Source organism: Mya arenaria, chromosome 5, assembly GCF_026914265.1.
Source record: "Mya arenaria isolate MELC-2E11 chromosome 5, ASM2691426v1".
Lineage (NCBI taxonomy): Eukaryota > Metazoa > Mollusca > Bivalvia > Myida > Myidae > Mya > Mya arenaria.
The window spans coordinates 8709400-8726932 of NC_069126.1; the positions used below are offsets into that span (position 1 = coordinate 8709400).

The 17533-nt window shown below is 36.0% G+C and overlaps 1 protein-coding gene across 1 annotated transcript; it reads left to right on the forward strand.

Annotated features, from left to right (window-relative positions):
• The first annotated feature begins 1541 nt into the window (after positions 1–1541).
• On the forward strand, positions 1542–17053 carry LOC128233739 (uncharacterized). Its single transcript, XM_052947562.1, has 14 exons — positions 1542–1651; positions 5781–5953; positions 6300–6387; positions 8043–8206; positions 8797–8836; positions 10481–10659; positions 10940–11018; positions 11434–11594; positions 11897–12118; positions 13184–13268; positions 13576–13724; positions 14203–14251; positions 16038–16189; positions 16771–17053. Exons 1-14 carry the CDS (start codon positions 1594–1596, stop codon positions 17044–17046), a joined length of 1875 nt encoding a protein of 624 aa, XP_052803522.1. The 5' UTR covers positions 1542–1593; the 3' UTR covers positions 17047–17053.
• The last annotated feature ends 480 nt before the right edge of the window (positions 17054–17533 follow it).

Sequence of the window (17533 nt, forward strand, 5' to 3'; positions counted from 1 at the left end):
ACAAATTTCATCTTTTTATTATAAAATTTGACTAAAATATATATGAAAAGATATTTGAGTTAAGTTGAGTAACTGTTTCGTGCTTTTGATGACAATAGGCCGATTATTCAAAACATTGTTAGAGTTAACAACGTTGTTAACTGGATCGTTGTTAACTGGATGGATCGTTGTTAACTGGGTCGTTGTTAACTGGGTCGTTGTTAACTGGATGGATCGTTGTTAACTGGATCGTTGTTAACTGGATCGTTGTTCGTTGTTAACTGGATCGTTGTTAACTGGATCGTTGTTCGTTGTTGACTGGATCGTTGTTGACTGGATCGTTGTTAACTGGATCGTTGTTAACTGGATCGTTGTTAACTGGATCGTTGTTAACTTACAATCCATTCATACTCTGAAAGCATCATAAACGCACATGTAAGTTGCGATACTTTACACAAATATTGATACAACGGATTAAACTTTGCTTCTTTTTCTTAAAAAATATCCGTTCATCTTAACATTTGTTCACCTATAAAAGTTAACAACTTTGTTAACTTTAAAAAATTCTGAATAAGCGGCCTTGTATTTATAGATTTTACAATAAGTTCACAGATAATTCATTAAAAACATAATAATTTATTTTGTGACGTCATGTTTGAGTTGGTAACCGCATGTGGATCCAAAAATTTCATAGTGCGTCATAAAGACGTACATAAAATCCATACAACTACCATTTAACCAAATTTCATATACAACGAAGTTAGAAGTGAGATATCGATGAAAGAGATTGTAAATGTAGATTTAAACGTAGCAGGCACGCCGAAAAAGTCTCATCCAAGGACGTAAATGAAATAAATCTCCCTCAACCATTTCCCTACCCGTGCCAGTCAAATTCAAGTGCGTTATTCCCAAACAATAGCTTATAAATAATTTAAGAAATGAAATACTGCACGAAATTGCGCGTTCAGAATGTCTACCTCGTACCATGATAATAATCTCTTCGTGTCGTTTTCTTTACAAGTAGTCCTAAATTTAAACCCAATTCATTTAAATTATCGTACTATTGAATAAAAAGGAAAAAAAATGATATGCAAATGTAAATGCATCTTTTTACAAATGCATTGCAATTATCTTTCATTCAAAAGTTTTATAATGTAAAAGCATTTAGCTTAAATTGAATTAAGGACCACTATATATAAAGAATTATATATAAAAACGAGAGTATATTTGCCCAAAAAGAGTTATATCATAAATTATCAATTTGTGTACACATGTAGTTGTTGTCTTCTTATTTATTATTGTCATCAAAGAATGATAAATTGCTTTTAGACTAGACTACAAAATTGATGTATATATGCCAGTTATATAAGTGTAATATCTGTTTTCTTTTATTATTTAAAGCAGTTTTAGTACTCATATTCTTACTACGTTCAAAACAACGTAGATCGTATTAAAGATGATAATAATAGTGTAAGTTGACCTTAAAAGCTAGTCACGTGACATGCGCACTAAAACATAACCTGGCCGCCACTACTTTAAAATGAAGAGCAACTCCAAACTGATCATTATTTATCCAAGCTTGGCTTACGGCGGACGCATACATTTCGATTAAAAATGATTTCATTAAGAAATCTGACAATTGTTTTGTTGTTTATTGGATGTTATGCCTCAGGTGAGATATAAATTATATTAGTTTGATTTGCGGCGTTTGTACGGATATGTACGCATCCTTTCTTTTTTAATCAGATTCGGTTATAACATTATTTCGTTTGACTAATTGAAACTTCAATAAATAATGTGTGGTTAAATCATGTATTACAAATCTACGAATTATACTTTGTAGTTATTTAATGAAACTAAACGGACTAATGTAAAAACATTGTAAACATTATGTACACAATAACATAACTATTGTAAAATTATATAAATATGTTATTATATTTCCCACCGGGGCTTAATTGCAATTATTTAAAAGATCATATTCTAACTGATGTATAAAGGTAACCGAAAAGTTTACTTTACTTTTAAGATGCACTATTACTCTCAAATGAGATTTGCCACTATTAATACTATTGTTTTAATGTTCCAAAAAGGATAAATAATTGTCTAAAACAATGGTACAAGGATACCAAGTTTAATTTGAAAGAAATCTGCTTTAGACACGGTATTTCTACCTTATGAGACTGTAGTAGATCACAGTAAATCTTTTAGCATTCACCTATCATTTTTTTTTTGCATTTTCATCTATTAAATACACAGCTACAATCTTGTTAACAGTAAAAAAAAAAATCCACAAATGCATTATTTAGTAAATAGTTTAAGGTTTATCAGTCAAAATGTATGTTTGTTATACATGTGTATGTATTAATTTTGAATAAAAGTGTCACTTTAATATTTTCACGCAATGTTATAAGTGTCTAACACATGGATACAAGTGTCAATGATGCTTGTTTTCCAATCCTATGATTTACTTTTTGACGCGCACTACATGAATTAATATTATTATTTCTATTTAAATGATGTGAACGTATTTCACAATAAATATGTTTAAACTTACCGCAAAGTTCGACCCTGTTTGATATTTGTAAAGAGATCATGTTATTCATTTGTATAATAAAACATGCAAACATTAAGAACGGACATTTTAGTCTTAACGATCACTATTCAAACAGTGAACTCTATTTGAAGAAGCTTGAAGTTTACAAAATAATTTTGACCCCCTTATAATAATTCGTTCATACTCACGTGAAGTCTGTTTATCGGTTAAACCCATTGAAATTGTGGACTGTCAGTCGTATATATATATATATATATATATATATTTTTTTTTTCCATATTGCACTATACGAACCATGGATTTATTCGTGACCAAGATGCAAGCTACTTGATTCACAAATATTTATTTATAGTATGCTATATAAAATATCAATAACAATAAACATCAGCTTGTTCAGTATTTTCTCAATGGTTGAGAATATATGTACCTGAAATACCCGTGAAATGTTTCTAAAGGAACACGAATATCAACATTTTCTGCAGTAGTATACAATAGTGCTTATTGCTGGTAGGATAAAGTCGATTCAATTCAATTCAATACTTTATTGCCTCGAATTCTGAAGACATCTGAACAAATATAAATAAAACATAAATAATAATCATCATACAGGAACTAATTGTAAATGTGGAAACTTAAGTAAGTACGATGATGATAACGTGATAGTACGATGATGATAACGTGACAGTACGATGATGATAACGTGACAGTACGATGATGATAACGTGATAGTACGATGATGATAACGAAATATTACGATGATAATAACGTGATAGTACGATGATGATAACGCGACAGTACGATGATGATAACGTGTCATTACGATGATGATAACGTGATAGTACGATCAATGATAACGCGACAGTACGATGATGATAACGTGATTGTACGATGATGATGACGTGATAGTACGATGATGATAACGTAATAGTACAATGATGATAACGTGATAGTACGATGATGATAACGTGATAGTACGATGAGGAACGCGACAGTACGATGATGATCACGCGAAAGTGCGATGATGATAACGTGATAGTACGATGATGATAACGTGACAGTACGATGATGATAACGTGATAGTACGATGCTGTTCACGCGACAGTACGTCGAGGAACGCGACAGTACGATGATGATAACGCGAAAGTGCGATGATGATAACGCGACAGTACGATGATGATAGCGCGACAGTACGATGATGATAACGCGACAGTACGATGCTGTTCACGCGACAGTACGTTGAAGATAACGCGACAGTGCGATGATGATAACGCGACAGTACGATGATGTTTACGCGATAGTAGGATGAAGATAACGCGACAGTACGATGATGATAGCGCGATAGTACGATGAAGATAACACGATAGTACGATGCTGTTTTCGCGACAGAACGATGACGATAACCCGACAGTAGGAATATGTATACGCGAAAGAACGATTGTGATAATGCGACAGTGAGATGATGAAAACGCGACAGTACGACACTACGATAACGAAAACGCGATATCACGATATAACGATGGTGAAAACGCGTCAGTACGATGGTGAAAACACGCCTTTATATCGCATGTTCATCATCGTACTGTCGTATTATCGAGTTTTCGTTGTCGTACTGTCGCGTTTTCGTTATCGTTGTTTCGACTTTCACGTTTCAGCGCAACACACACACAGGCGATGGTATTAACGGAATTCCGTAATATTCGCAGTTGGAGTAATTTTGTGCCCAAAATGCCGCCAAACCTGCGATGAATGACGTCTAGAATTGTTCCACAGCTCTGACTATTAGATATGGTTTAATTTCTCAAATCCAATCTAATGTTATTTATAAATATGATACAACATGTATCTAAAATCAGTAACTTGTTTGAATTTTAAAGGATGAGCAAGACTCGCGGAAGGTTTCAGGTCACTCTGCATTGACCGAATTTGTGTTATTTTTGTAAGACCTATCGGAACACACCAGTATCAAACATATATGACTTCAACGAAGCTTTGGCCTTCTTTATTATAGACATTCATGCCAACACAAAGTCCCCGGCTTATGACGAACTAATGGTTTACTTTGTGTCGTCGTCATCGTCATCATCATCATTATCATCACCATCATCATCATCATCATCATCATCATCATCATCATCATCATCATCATCATCATCTTCATCATCATCAGTATCATCAAAAGTATCATCATCTTTATGAATTTTGTATTTAAAAAAACGTTTTACTTACGCAACAATCGAAAATTAGAAAATGTACGACAATGCAGTGCTCTAATGTCAGTTGGCATTGAGATTGCATGGCCTTCAATGTCACGCCCCTGATTAATTGTAAAATATGCTTGCTTTTGAAATGTGCGATTTTTATCTTAAATTATGTATTAGGAACACAAATCCGGGGGGGGGGGGCACCCTAGCTGACAATAAGGTTAAAAGTTTAATGTTAAGTCATCTTGCCATTAAAGTGGAATATAATTATGCTAAATGATGTAATTCTATAATGTGTTTCATGTTAAGTAGGTCTACAGGAAATCATACTTTTATTTCAATCAATAAGATGTAGTTCAAATATGCTGTGAAGGTCAAACCAACTTAATGATTGCCTATCTGCAATTTCATTGGCTTAAAATGAAGGTTGTTTTTTAATGTATATTATAAAACGGTCATTAGTAAGTGTAAATAAGTTTTGATACTGAAGGTCATTGACTCTACAGGATATTTGTAGTATTTGATAGCTAGTCGATTTAAATAAAAATCTGCTAAAATCGTCTTCTCATGTCAAATATAACCACCCGGATCAAATTGCAGTACTAACAATCTTATGGTATTGCTATGGTATCTGTTGTTTGTTATCTTTACACTCTTATTATTACTTCGAATAAAACCTTTCAGCCAGTAAACTTGCAGATAGGGCAATCAATTAGTACTTAACTTAATCATAAGGAATTTCAACTCCCGCGGGTGTTTAAAGGTCAGCCTACTGCCACTCATCCGATACACAATCCCTGCGTCAGATTTTGCGTTGACAATGAGGTTGTATTCTTAGTCAGTTAGAAGACCTAAAGTAATATCATTCTTGATCATAAAGATTTTACTTCATGTCATCTACGATTCTCCAGTGAACATGCGCGCACTTATCACGAGAACGCCAGCAACGAAATTAAAGCTATTTTCAATGGCGATGGCGATGACGACAAATGCTTTATCCGGTAAACTTTAATCATTTCTTTCATTTTGCCATGTTCTTTCAGAGGCATGTCGGGACAACGCTGCCGGATTATGGATAGCGGGTGGCTCATTCAGCTGCCGGAATCTGCTACAGGCCGGCGACTCTTGGGGAATCTACCGGACCCGCCACTCACTCTGTGCCGACCAGATGAACAAAAATCGCTGCTGCGAGTCGTGCAGAATTGTGAACAGTGAGGTTAGCTGCGTATGTTGTTGTTATGTTGTTAGTTATGCTCTTGTTCAGGAATCATTATTTGAATACAGTCTAACCCCGTTAACTCGAACTCGCTTGATTCGAATTCCTCATCGGCTCGAACTACATGTAGAGGACCGATTTCCTTATACTGAAGGTTAACAATCCCGCTTCTCTCGAATTTTCCGAGGCTCGAGGTATTTTCGCTGGTCCCTGATGGTTCGAGACAACGGGGTTCGGCTGTACTGCAATAATCCGGAAAAAGCTATTGAATTCTCTCTAAAAAAACCTTATCTTAGATTTGTAATAATTATAATTGTAAATGTTGTTATATGATTATATATTTTAGAATCCTACTTCCGCTCCACCGGTGACGTCATCAACCACGCGGACGTCACGGGTAACGGTGAAGCCAGCAACTCCGGCGCCGCTCCAAGGTACGATATACGGAGATCAAGAGAGTTCATTAAGTGCACTGAAAGAAGTGTCATATGCAAATTCAAACTAGCTGCGTCTAATGAAATCAGTCAAACAAATTGATTCGAGTTGATAAAAGTTACTACTCGAAACAATGATCATACCGAACAATCATTGATAAGATTTCCCGTGCACAGCAGTGTGCATTTTGATGCCTTAGGCTTATACCATACAACTGAATGGAGTAAATGAAATACCTCCGAATATTCTAATTATTCTAAGTGCAAGCTCTCTGAAAACAAAACTGTAAACTTTTCAAACTATTCAGGGTTTCTCCAGTTCCATTTTATCTTTTCATTTAAAAAATCAGACGCGTCATGTTAAACATTATACAGTTATTATACAATGTACTTGAGAGTAATTGAGTCAGTTATAAGGTAATTCTGTATATTTGTTGTACAGTATACAAACATTAATTAGTTGAATTGCACAAGCGCCTAAAATATATAAAATACTTAATGGCATCATACTGAGAGTTTACAAGTTTTCCGAAATTTTAGACAAGGCCTAAAAATACATTTGGTTCGGGCTACCCGACCCAACCTACGGAATAGGCGCCGGCCCTATAGTTTTTATAGTCAGTTGGTAAAAAAGGATTTCTTTTTTATAAATGTGTGTTTTAATATGCAGTTAAACCCTTTAAAGCTTTATACAGACTGAATATGTATTTAACACCAGTGTCCAATGCTGCCAATAACGTTCTTACATAAAGCTTAACTAAAAATAAAAAACTACCTACCAACTCTACCTGTTTTTGAAAAGGATGTAACCCTAACCAAACAAGTATTTGATAGGCAACTGAAATGTTTTCCAACTCGAATTAAGACCGTCTCTGGTACTTCAGAAGATACAACGTTACAACATTTCAACATAATTAAAGGTTATTTTTTTTCTGTTTCACATAATACGATTAAGTAAACAGGCATTAAACATATCTAGGACAAGCAACTCATCACATTTTTTTATAATTAAAGATGAATTCTCCTGTCTAACATAATTTAATTAAGTAAATACGCATTAAACATATCTGAAAAATTACACGTTAAATCATTTTTCTAAAAATTGAGATAAACTATTGTTGATCTGTATAATATAAACATTCAACATTTAACACCACACTGGGTGTTCCACTATGTTCGAATTACCTGCCTCGGACTTGATATAAAACATAAACACTATTGTGTTCGTTTGTGTGTTTGGCCTTTCATTAAGCTTCTACCAGGCTGCTGCTTTTGAGTGATGGACAACACGTGAGTTCACAAAAATACATTCGACCTAATATGCACAAGTTTTACACCCAGGGGCGGGTCCAGGATTTACGTATTATATATTATTATTAATATTTTTTTATAAGGGGGGGGGGTGGAGGGGGTCGCTCTTGGGGCGCAACTTGCACCCCCTTCCTAGGGAGCACCAGTAAAACAGGGTGTCATCGTGGTTAAGAGTGATTGGGTTTTGGATTACAATTTGTCTGTTTCAGACTAAAATGGTGAATTTTGGTGTTGTTCACGCATATTGTAGGAAGCAACTCCTCCCCACAGCAGTAATGAAATAATGCATACACTAATACTTCCTTTAGCCAATCAGCACACAAAACACGGTGTTTTTGTTACAGACACATGTACCAGCAACTGTATATACTTGGGAGACGGTAGCCTGCCCGGCAGTCAGTGTTCGTGGTTGCTAGACGCCCGCCAGTTGAAACGGGAACAAGCCAGCTACACGTGCAACCAGAACTTTGCGCCCGGATGTAAATTCACGTGCAGTCGTGTACTCGCGGTAAGTTGTAACCCAGTAGACCATGATTTTGTCAGTTTTCGCCAATTCATGAGTGGCCTTGTTGCTAACATAACGTGTGCATGTTTGGCGTTGTTTTGTATATGTTATCAGATGTGTTTTATCAATAACATATAGTGTACTCGGAACACCTCGGCCATTTTCCATCGAAAAAACCCTCGAATATATGCCAATAATCTATAGAAGTAGTTCTTAAAAAAATTAAAAAAATATTAATTAATTGTACTGTCTTAACGTGTACTTTGTAATACTTGTAAGTTCAGATGGATTGAATTTTTTTTTTTAAAGTTATAAATAGAAATAGAAAAGTCATTGAGTTTAACTGTCAAATTGGAATTAATATGCGATCTACTTGAAGCATAGTTAAATGTAAAGATGTCTAACATTGTAAACCGTCTGAGGTTGTTTTCGATGGATAATGACCAAGGCGCTCCGAACGACTTATTAAAAAGGGCTATAAATAATATTTTAGTACCTTGCAAATATAGGCCAGTCTTCATATGAAACAATATCCTCGATGTGTTTCAAATCTGAATGTTTTTATTAAAAACTGCATATCTTTCTATTTCAAGGATGACTTTCCCTCCACACCAGCTCCAACTACTTCTACAGGTAACGATGCACGGGTAAAGTGGGCATAGGAATTGTTTCTGTGTCTTACACTACCACTTGCTTTTATTTGCACTTATTTATTAAGCGAATTGGTGAAACTTATGTGTATAACTACAATCTTGATCAGGCAAGTAACAAATGATGTATTGCCATTTTAATTGTTAGGCAGTAACCATTTAACATGTGTCGGTCGTAAGCCATTAACTTTGCAACTATTTGACAATAATTAATAATGAACTTTGTGAGGTGAACGGCCAAAAATCGCCTTTATCGTGTCAGTATCACAAGAGTTGTCGTCCTTTAAGAAATGAAGCAGCTTATATTCATCCTCCGGGAACTATATGTAACTAGTATTTGCCGAAAAGCGTAAGTCAACCAATTAAGCATTTATTGTATTTCATTTATGGTTGTAATCGATTATAGCTATCGGCGTTTATTGCCTTTGAAATCATTTACATCTTTCAAAATATGTTTTCTATGATTTATTGAAATCGTGTACGACAAGATAAAAACAAAACACTCAATAGTTTATTGAACTTTCATTACCTCACCTTAACATTCATTGAGAAACCATATGTCAATGTTATGTTGACAAACGCATTAATGATATATAATTTATTATTATAGTTTCCGACACAATTATTATGTCTATTCGACAATGAAAATAAACAAGACAAAACAAACACTTGTCATGTCACGATTACTTGTAAACAGGTTTTTTTTAACACGCACACAAATATTTACTTAACGTATTAAGTGCGATCTCAATTCTAGTGGTATCACACATGACCAGGGGTCGCAAGTTCGATTCACCGTCGCACCACTAAAAAATACTTATCGTCTTCCGGAAGGGACGTTAAATAGGATTCCCTGACAGTGCTTTATACTGGTGCACTTTAAAGAACCACGGTAGCTCTATTATAAAACGAGGGTTACACTCTGTCTGTGCACTATTCTCAAAAAACCTAATATGACTAACACTCGTATCGGAGCACTCGCCGAGTTATAGTATAGATAAACTTACACACCACCGACCTCATTGTAGAAACAATATAATAAATGTTCGTCACGCAACAGTAAAGTTGACAGGATCACGCCTTGGGTCACGCCCTCGCGCCCCAAAACAACAGCATCAACAAAAACTAGTATTTTAATGGGAAAAACATAAGGTCAAAAGCCATTGAAACATGAACACTTTATCATCGAAATCGTAATATCAACCAAAAAATCAATAAAGAAATAATCAAAAAATCATAAATAATCAATAAAGATCAGTTATCCAGGCGTATCTCCGTGTTTTGGTGTAAACTTCGTTTCAATAACAAAAATAGTTGAGCACCGCTATTCCGAACACCGTTTATCCGAAATTATCGCTATTTCGCAGTTATTTTTCGGTCCCGATTTGATTCCTTCTTTGTTGTATACGACAATTGTGCGTAACTTTACGGTTGTCCCCGAGCACACATAAGCAGTGTTTACGACCAATCTAATTGAAAAGGGGCGCTGACCTTTCCCGGGACAACTATTGGGCACAATCAAAGTCGCGAGGCAAATTTGACTTCTGTGAAAATAATACGAACGTTGTCTTAAGACCAAGAAATCAATAAAGAAGACGATGGTCAGTATATGCTCAATATATTTCAGAGTCCTGTGTGGACGTTCCCGTGGGCGGGGTGGGGATCGGGGAGCTGGCCCAAGACTGTCGCCGTCTCACTGATCCCGCCGACTTCCTGGGTATCTTCCGGGAGCGCGTCCGCCATTGCAGCGACCCCGAAACAAACCGGAAGTGCTGCGCCTCCTGCAGTCGCGTATTTAATGGAGAGGTAATTCGGTGTGGAGTTTAAAAAATGAAGTTGTTTGAAGTGGCCGGTCCAAAAACAATCGGTTGGTCTGTCGGTAGAAAATTACGTTTTTTTGAGTTGATAATATGATAAGATAAGCCTTATGATCGAAAAGTGCTTATAAATTAAATCTTGACACATATGTTTATTTAAAATACTTCAAGATACATCAATCGAGACGGTGCATTTTTGTGTATAATGTGTTACGGTAACTGTTCAAATGACTGAAAAACACTTTTTTATGTTTTGTCATTAATTGCAGACATTCCCGACGCCCCCGACAAGATCGTCGGTGGCAACAGACGCTCCCGGGACTCCCCCGACCAGACCGCCTCTTAAAGGTACGGTTTATGCAAGCGTTCCTTTCATTTATAAGTTGTTTTTACTGGTTCAGAGACGCTTAATATTCGAAATGTCCGCGCGTAGTTTCATTGCTAAATAAGAATGTCACCTTCAATAATTAAATTATAATCCCTTAAACTCTATTGTGACAGAAAGCCGTGAGGACGGCTGTATATGGGCGGACGGCTGTAAATGGGCGGCTTCCTGCTCTTCCTTAAACTCAATGTTTGTCTAATAGATATATGCACGGACTGGGAGAAACATAAACGGACGGCTGTATATGAGCGGCTTCCGGCACATTACTGCTCATACTTCAACTCAATATTTCTCTTGCAGATACATGAACGGACGGTTGTATATGGGCGGCTTCCGGCACCCTACTGTTCATCATATAACTTGATTTTTCTCTTGCAGATACATGCACGTACGGCTGTGTATGGGCGGGTTCCGGCACTCTGGCCGGGGGATGCGAGATTCTCCTAGACCGGAAACAGATGACCCATAAAATAGCGGCATACTATTGTACCAATGGCTTTGCACAAGGGTGTAAATACACGTGCTCTCTTGTCAGAAACGTGTGTATAAATTGTTTTTCTGTATATTTGAGTGCCAAATATACTTCCCATTATGTGTTGCAAATGTCTTTAATTCGAAAATGTAATTTTTGTTTTCGGAAAAATACGTTTTAATTAACGTTTGTTTTGGCTAAAACCATTTTAATTTAGAGACTAAAGTCAAAGTTCGATTTTTTTTCACCAATTTTATGAACTATAATACAGAAAAAAATATCCCAAAAAAGTAAACATGTCTTGCTCCGAACACTCTTATAATAGCTTTTTTCAGTAAAGATAGTTTACAGCCTTCTTATCCACTTAAGGCTGGCGAGAACACCGCAGTTCCGACGACCATACCGCCGACGACGGCAGACCCATGCGTGGACGTACACGTCTGGATAGGTGACGGTTCCCGGGACTGCAAGTACCTGACCGCCTTCTACCCCGAGGACCGGATATACGGCATATACAGTAACAGGAAGGAGTTATGTAAGAGCCTCAACACTCGCTGCTGTCAGTCGTGCCGCCGTGTCAACAGTGGAGAGGTAGGTTGCGCTCGCGTTAAACGTGAACTGAATTTAGTGGCGTTTTTGCTATTTAGAACTAGAGTAGATTCATATAACGATTTTTTTTTATCTTATACTTCTAAAATCAATTTTAAGTACCAACAATGTTGCTTTTATAGAGCGGTCCATCAAAGGAACATAGTTCAGTGTGTATACCACGTTGTAAAATGCGTCATATATGCTACGTCGGAGGGCAACAATTTTGCTCCAAATGGAGACTTTAAACAAATATAACATACTTCTTCACCATTTTAATTGTAACATAGTGTAGTCTACGCCGCTTACAGTTTTTACCAGAGTTTGAAAATGGTGTAGTAAAAGAGAAGTCATCTCTGTTTTAAATCTTCATTTTAAGCAAAATGCTGCCTTCCGACGTAGCATTTACGACGCAATTTATCACGAACTATGTTCCTTAGATGGAGCGGTCTATTGAAGTTTTTTTATACGTCCGAAAGTTGGCAAATTTAAATTGCAACGACCATCCGGTGTTTCGTGTCCGTGCTGTAATTTTGACTTGATTATATGTATTCAATACATGAAGATGATGTGCCGCGTGCAAGATCTGCGACTCTTCTTTAGAGATCTTAAAGCTGCACGCTCACTGATTGTAGGTGTTGACGTCTTGTTTTTTTGTTGTTGTTTTTGGCGAAAACGCATGGAAACCAGTGATATAAGCTGCTGACAAAAAAAAACAGATCGCAGTTTTTACTATTTACGTTCGACAATTAATGATTTATGGCCAAAAGCGTAACTAACGCTTTAAGAAAAATGCATAGAACAACAAAAACAAGTTGTCAAAACGGTAAATCTGTGAGAGTGCAGCTTTAAGCTAAGCTGTTTTCCGACGACAAAAGTCTATTTATTGTCATAGCCGTTGTGTCGTCGGCATCGGCGTCATGTAGAGCTTTCATTTACCACTAAAATTAATATACTTGGCATCCAACCGAGTTTCTATATAGAACAGTCCAAGCATTCAAATAAATTCAAAGTTTTACGCTATGATCTTTCATTCACATCTGTATTAATGAGTCGAAATATTTGCAGGTTTTCCCTGACCCGCCCACCACCACACCGCGCGTTACCGTGTCAACACAACCGCGGACCACCGCTGCCCCACCCCAGCTGAAAGGTTTGCTTTAACAAGATCAATAACATTTCTTTTGATACTATAATTGTTAGTTTGTGACTTTTTAAATTTAGATTGTTGTGTAGTTAGTTATAATATCAAAATCAGAAACAACGAGCTTTATTGGACATACCAGGTAAAGAATAATTGAATAAACGAGTAAATATTTAACTTTATTTTTTGACGCTCACTAAATATTTATCTGAAATAGAGTTTGCGATATTTCGTCGTAAGGCCCATAAATCGCATAGTATATTTATTGTAAAATAACCTTCATATTCCTAACAATGTTCTTCTGTTTCACGTGCAGACACATGCACGAGCGAGTGTGTAAGCGGAGCAGACGGTACAATCCCGGGCAGCACGTGCGCGTCCCTGCTCACCATGGCGCAAGGGGCGGAGTTTTGTTCTCAGGGCTTCGCGCGCGGATGTCAACTCACCTGCAATAGGCTTCTCACGGTGAGATATATTTCTTAAAGGGAAATATCCCTTATAATGGTGTTCCTTCTATATCTTTTGAAAGTAGTACATAGGTTTCAGTGGGAAATGTATAACGCAGGTGTTTATTCGATCAAACTGCCAATCAATCAATCAATCAATCAATCAATCAATCAATCAATCAATCAATCAATCAAGGGATCAATCAATCAATCAATCAGATTTTTATTTCCTCTTATAAAGAAGATATGCAAATATATTTAAAGATTATAAAGTGCTCTTAAATTGAGCAATATAGAACAAGTAATCACTATAAACATTGTTAACATATTTAACATAAATATATAGTTACACACATGTACATTCAATGCTATAAATTTAAAATTTTGTATTTCAAATTCTTTATCTTATAATGGGTCAGAATTATAATTTGAACTAGTGATTTTTAAAAGTGTATATAGTATTTTTATGTTGACCTTTTTCTTTTTTTTTTAAACAGAACTCCGGGGCGCCGTCTCCCACACAGCCTGAGACTACATCTATGGCAGGTACGTTCTACATTATGTTCAGCAGCAAATTGTATAATACTTGAATAAGTTGTCCACGTGTAATCTTGTGGTCAGTTTGCACATTTAAATGATTTGATTGGTTAAAAGAAAATATTGGATAAATATAAGCCAATCGATAAACGATTTGGCTAACTTTAACTTAAAAAAAGAATTAACCAGTTTTATAGAATCGGCTGAAGAAGAAAGTATTGTTTATTTGTATATCACGCCTCCAACATGATTGACGCAACGCCATTGGACAAGGGCTGGTCACCACGTGATCCCATGATTTTACATATTGGGTCACTAATCTTTATATCGTATTAAAAGGGCATATTTTGTACCGATTCCGATGAATAAATGAAACATTTATCAATTTAAACAGGTTGTCGACGTTGATATATACGTTACGGGGTTAGTAGGTGACCCGGATATACGCGGCGCAAGAAACCATACTCGGGTCACGCAATATTGTTTCCTGCGCCCCGTATCGGGTCACCTACTTAACCCGTAACTTATACCATAAATGCTTGTAGGTTCACAGACGCAGAGAAGAGTGTTGATTTCTGATTTTCTAATTATTACATAATTATTCATCCTTGTAAAATGAAATCATATTTTAGGGACAACTTGTCATTTATCAATTAATATATGCAAAAATATAATTAAAAAATGTGAATGTCATGTTATTCATATATTAATTGCGTTTCAAAATTCATTATGTTTGATTGACTGAAGTGACACAGTTCCTTGGCCTTATCTAGTTCGCGCATGAATTTATATACCATAAAAAGATAATAATAATAGTAATAATACTTCTTTTAGTACGACATTAAGCTATATAAAGCAATCAATAAACTAACATTTAATATATTTTAAAACTAGTAACACAATCTTTGAACAAAACAATATTTCATGGTCAAAGTTAAAAGGGGTTCGTGAACATGTTATTTTGTTCTCAATTTTAAGAGTGTATAAATGTTATAAGAGACGGAAATAGTAAGTGAACCGATATGGGATATACGGGGAAAAGAAAACCATATCGGGTGAGGGCGAAGCTCGAACACGAATATGGTTTCCTGAGTCCCGTACATCCCATGTATATATGACGGAATTATATTCAGAATACACCATACATTTACAACCATATGCAATTCTTTAGTACTAGGCTTAATCATTAAGAATTTCAACTTTTGCGGGTGTTCAAAGGTCCGCTTACTGCCACTCATCCGAGATTATGTGTTGACGATGTGTCAGCCAATGGAGTTGTATTCTCAGTCAGTGAATTGACCATATGAGGGCAAATAACTGCTTCAATATTTTAGCTAAATCATGACGTGATTGCCTCCCTCATTCACTTACAGTAGTGACGTCATTTTAAAACATCAGACGACAAAAAAATTAACGGTGGAATTTTGTTCGAGATATAATTATTTTATTATGTTATATTTTGTTTACATTGTTAATCTTGTTTTATTAAATGAATTAAAAACATTTTAAAACTTTTTTATTTACTATTTTATTATACCGAACACAATTACAGTAAGTACATTCAAAATGTCACTGGGGTCACATGACTTGACAGTGAATGTTCGCTTGGTCACGTGTCAAAAATGTTGCAAATGTTTCTGACAGTCAAATTATCTCTTTTTCTGGTAATGGGATTTTACCATTGTAGATAAAAGTGAGGTATAATAAAGTTACATACTATATAAGCTAATGGTACAGTTATACATGTACTTTAATCCTAAGAATTGCTAAAAGCACGTGTCCTTTCCGTTTCCAGTATGCGTGGACAGCTACGTTCGGCGCGGTAAGACGGTGTACATTTGCGAGGAACTCATGCGGAACACCTCGGATATCTACTCGGACCGCGCGCGCATCTGTTCCGACCTAAACTCCTCCCCTTGCTGCCACACTTGCTCGCGCATACGAAATGTAAGTTTGACTTCCGCTTATTATTATTATTATTATTATTATTATTATTATTATTATTATTATTATTATAATTATTATTATTATTATCATTATTATTATTATTATTTATTATCGTATACAAATGTACTGTATGTTAGTTGTGTCTGATTCATATGGTCTCCATATCAGTATGAAGTGAAGTTTGGTTGTCTGGTTAACGCAGTGGTAAGAGCACACGCTTCTCACCAAGGCGACCCGGGTTTGATTCCCGGCCTGGACGCATGTGAATTAGGTTTGTGGTCACCAAGCCGGACAAGTGGGTTTCCTCCGGGTACTCCGGTTTCCCCCACAACACAAGACCACGCTCTGGTGTAACATCGTGCCAACGAGAGTGATTCATATAATGTTGTAATAACTTGTTTTACATTCAGTGTAAAATAAATCAGTTTTAACTAAACTAAACTATAAAGTGTTGAATCATAGGTGATAAAAAGGTCCGCCAATTTTCAGTTCATTAGTATATAAAACAATGTTTAAATCACATTGCACTTATAAGCTCCGGTTTGATTTATTTTAAATACATTACAATTGATATTTTTCAGAAATTGACGTACAAATTAAACAACGAAAACGAGGTTATCAAGTCGGGCTTAAATCAGGAACCGAAAGCGGAACCTCTCACAACCGGAAATACTTCACCGGAACCGGAAACAACCACCAAAAATCTCGTGAAACTGCAGCCGTGGGTCATCATCAACCGGGGATTCCAGAATCTCGTGAAAAAAGAAGAACAAAGACGCAAACAGATGGAAAACATGTTTAATATGCTAAAATCCATCTGGTCAAGCCTAAATCTTTCAGGAATCAAAACACCATGATTTCGTTCGTCCAAACGGCGTTATTGATGTTTTAAACATGGTTTTATATGCGGAATGGTTACAAAAGGATTGAACAATGAGCCTTACGAGCCAATCATTCGGAGTTCCTCGGCCATTTTCCATCAAAAACAACCTCTGTTGTATGCCGGTACATCAGTAGAAGTAGTTCGTAAAATTTTGAATTATATTATTAATTAATCTCTAATTTAAATTGATTGACAGTGAAGTGTTTAAGAGTTGTATGTATTGATTTAAGTTTAATTTGATTGCCAGTGAAGTGTATTTTTGCAAACATAATTTAGATTCCCAAGAGGTAAATCATTATGCTAAATTGAAATTACTACGCGATCTACTTGCAGCGTAGTTAAAGTGTACATATTTCTGACATTGTAAACCGTCCATATACATGTACAACCGAGGTTGTTTTCGATAGAAAATGGCCGAGGAGCTCCGAATGACGAGTCAATGTGCACTTTATGTCGTCGGA

What these genes read in the sequence shown, in the direction of transcription:
- LOC128233739 (XM_052947562.1), top strand. Translation starts at nt 1,594, where the DNA reads ATGATTTCATTAAGAAATCTGACAATTGTTTTGTTGTTTATTGGATGT. An exon ending in GTCGCGTATTTAATGGAGAG is followed by an intron (nt 10,660 to 10,939) that starts GTAATTCGGTGT and finishes CATTAATTGCAG; the next exon opens with ACATTCCCGACGCCCCCGAC. An exon ending in CGTGCTCTCTTGTCAGAAAC is followed by an intron (nt 11,595 to 11,896) that starts GTGTGTATAAAT and finishes TATCCACTTAAG; the next exon opens with GCTGGCGAGAACACCGCAGT.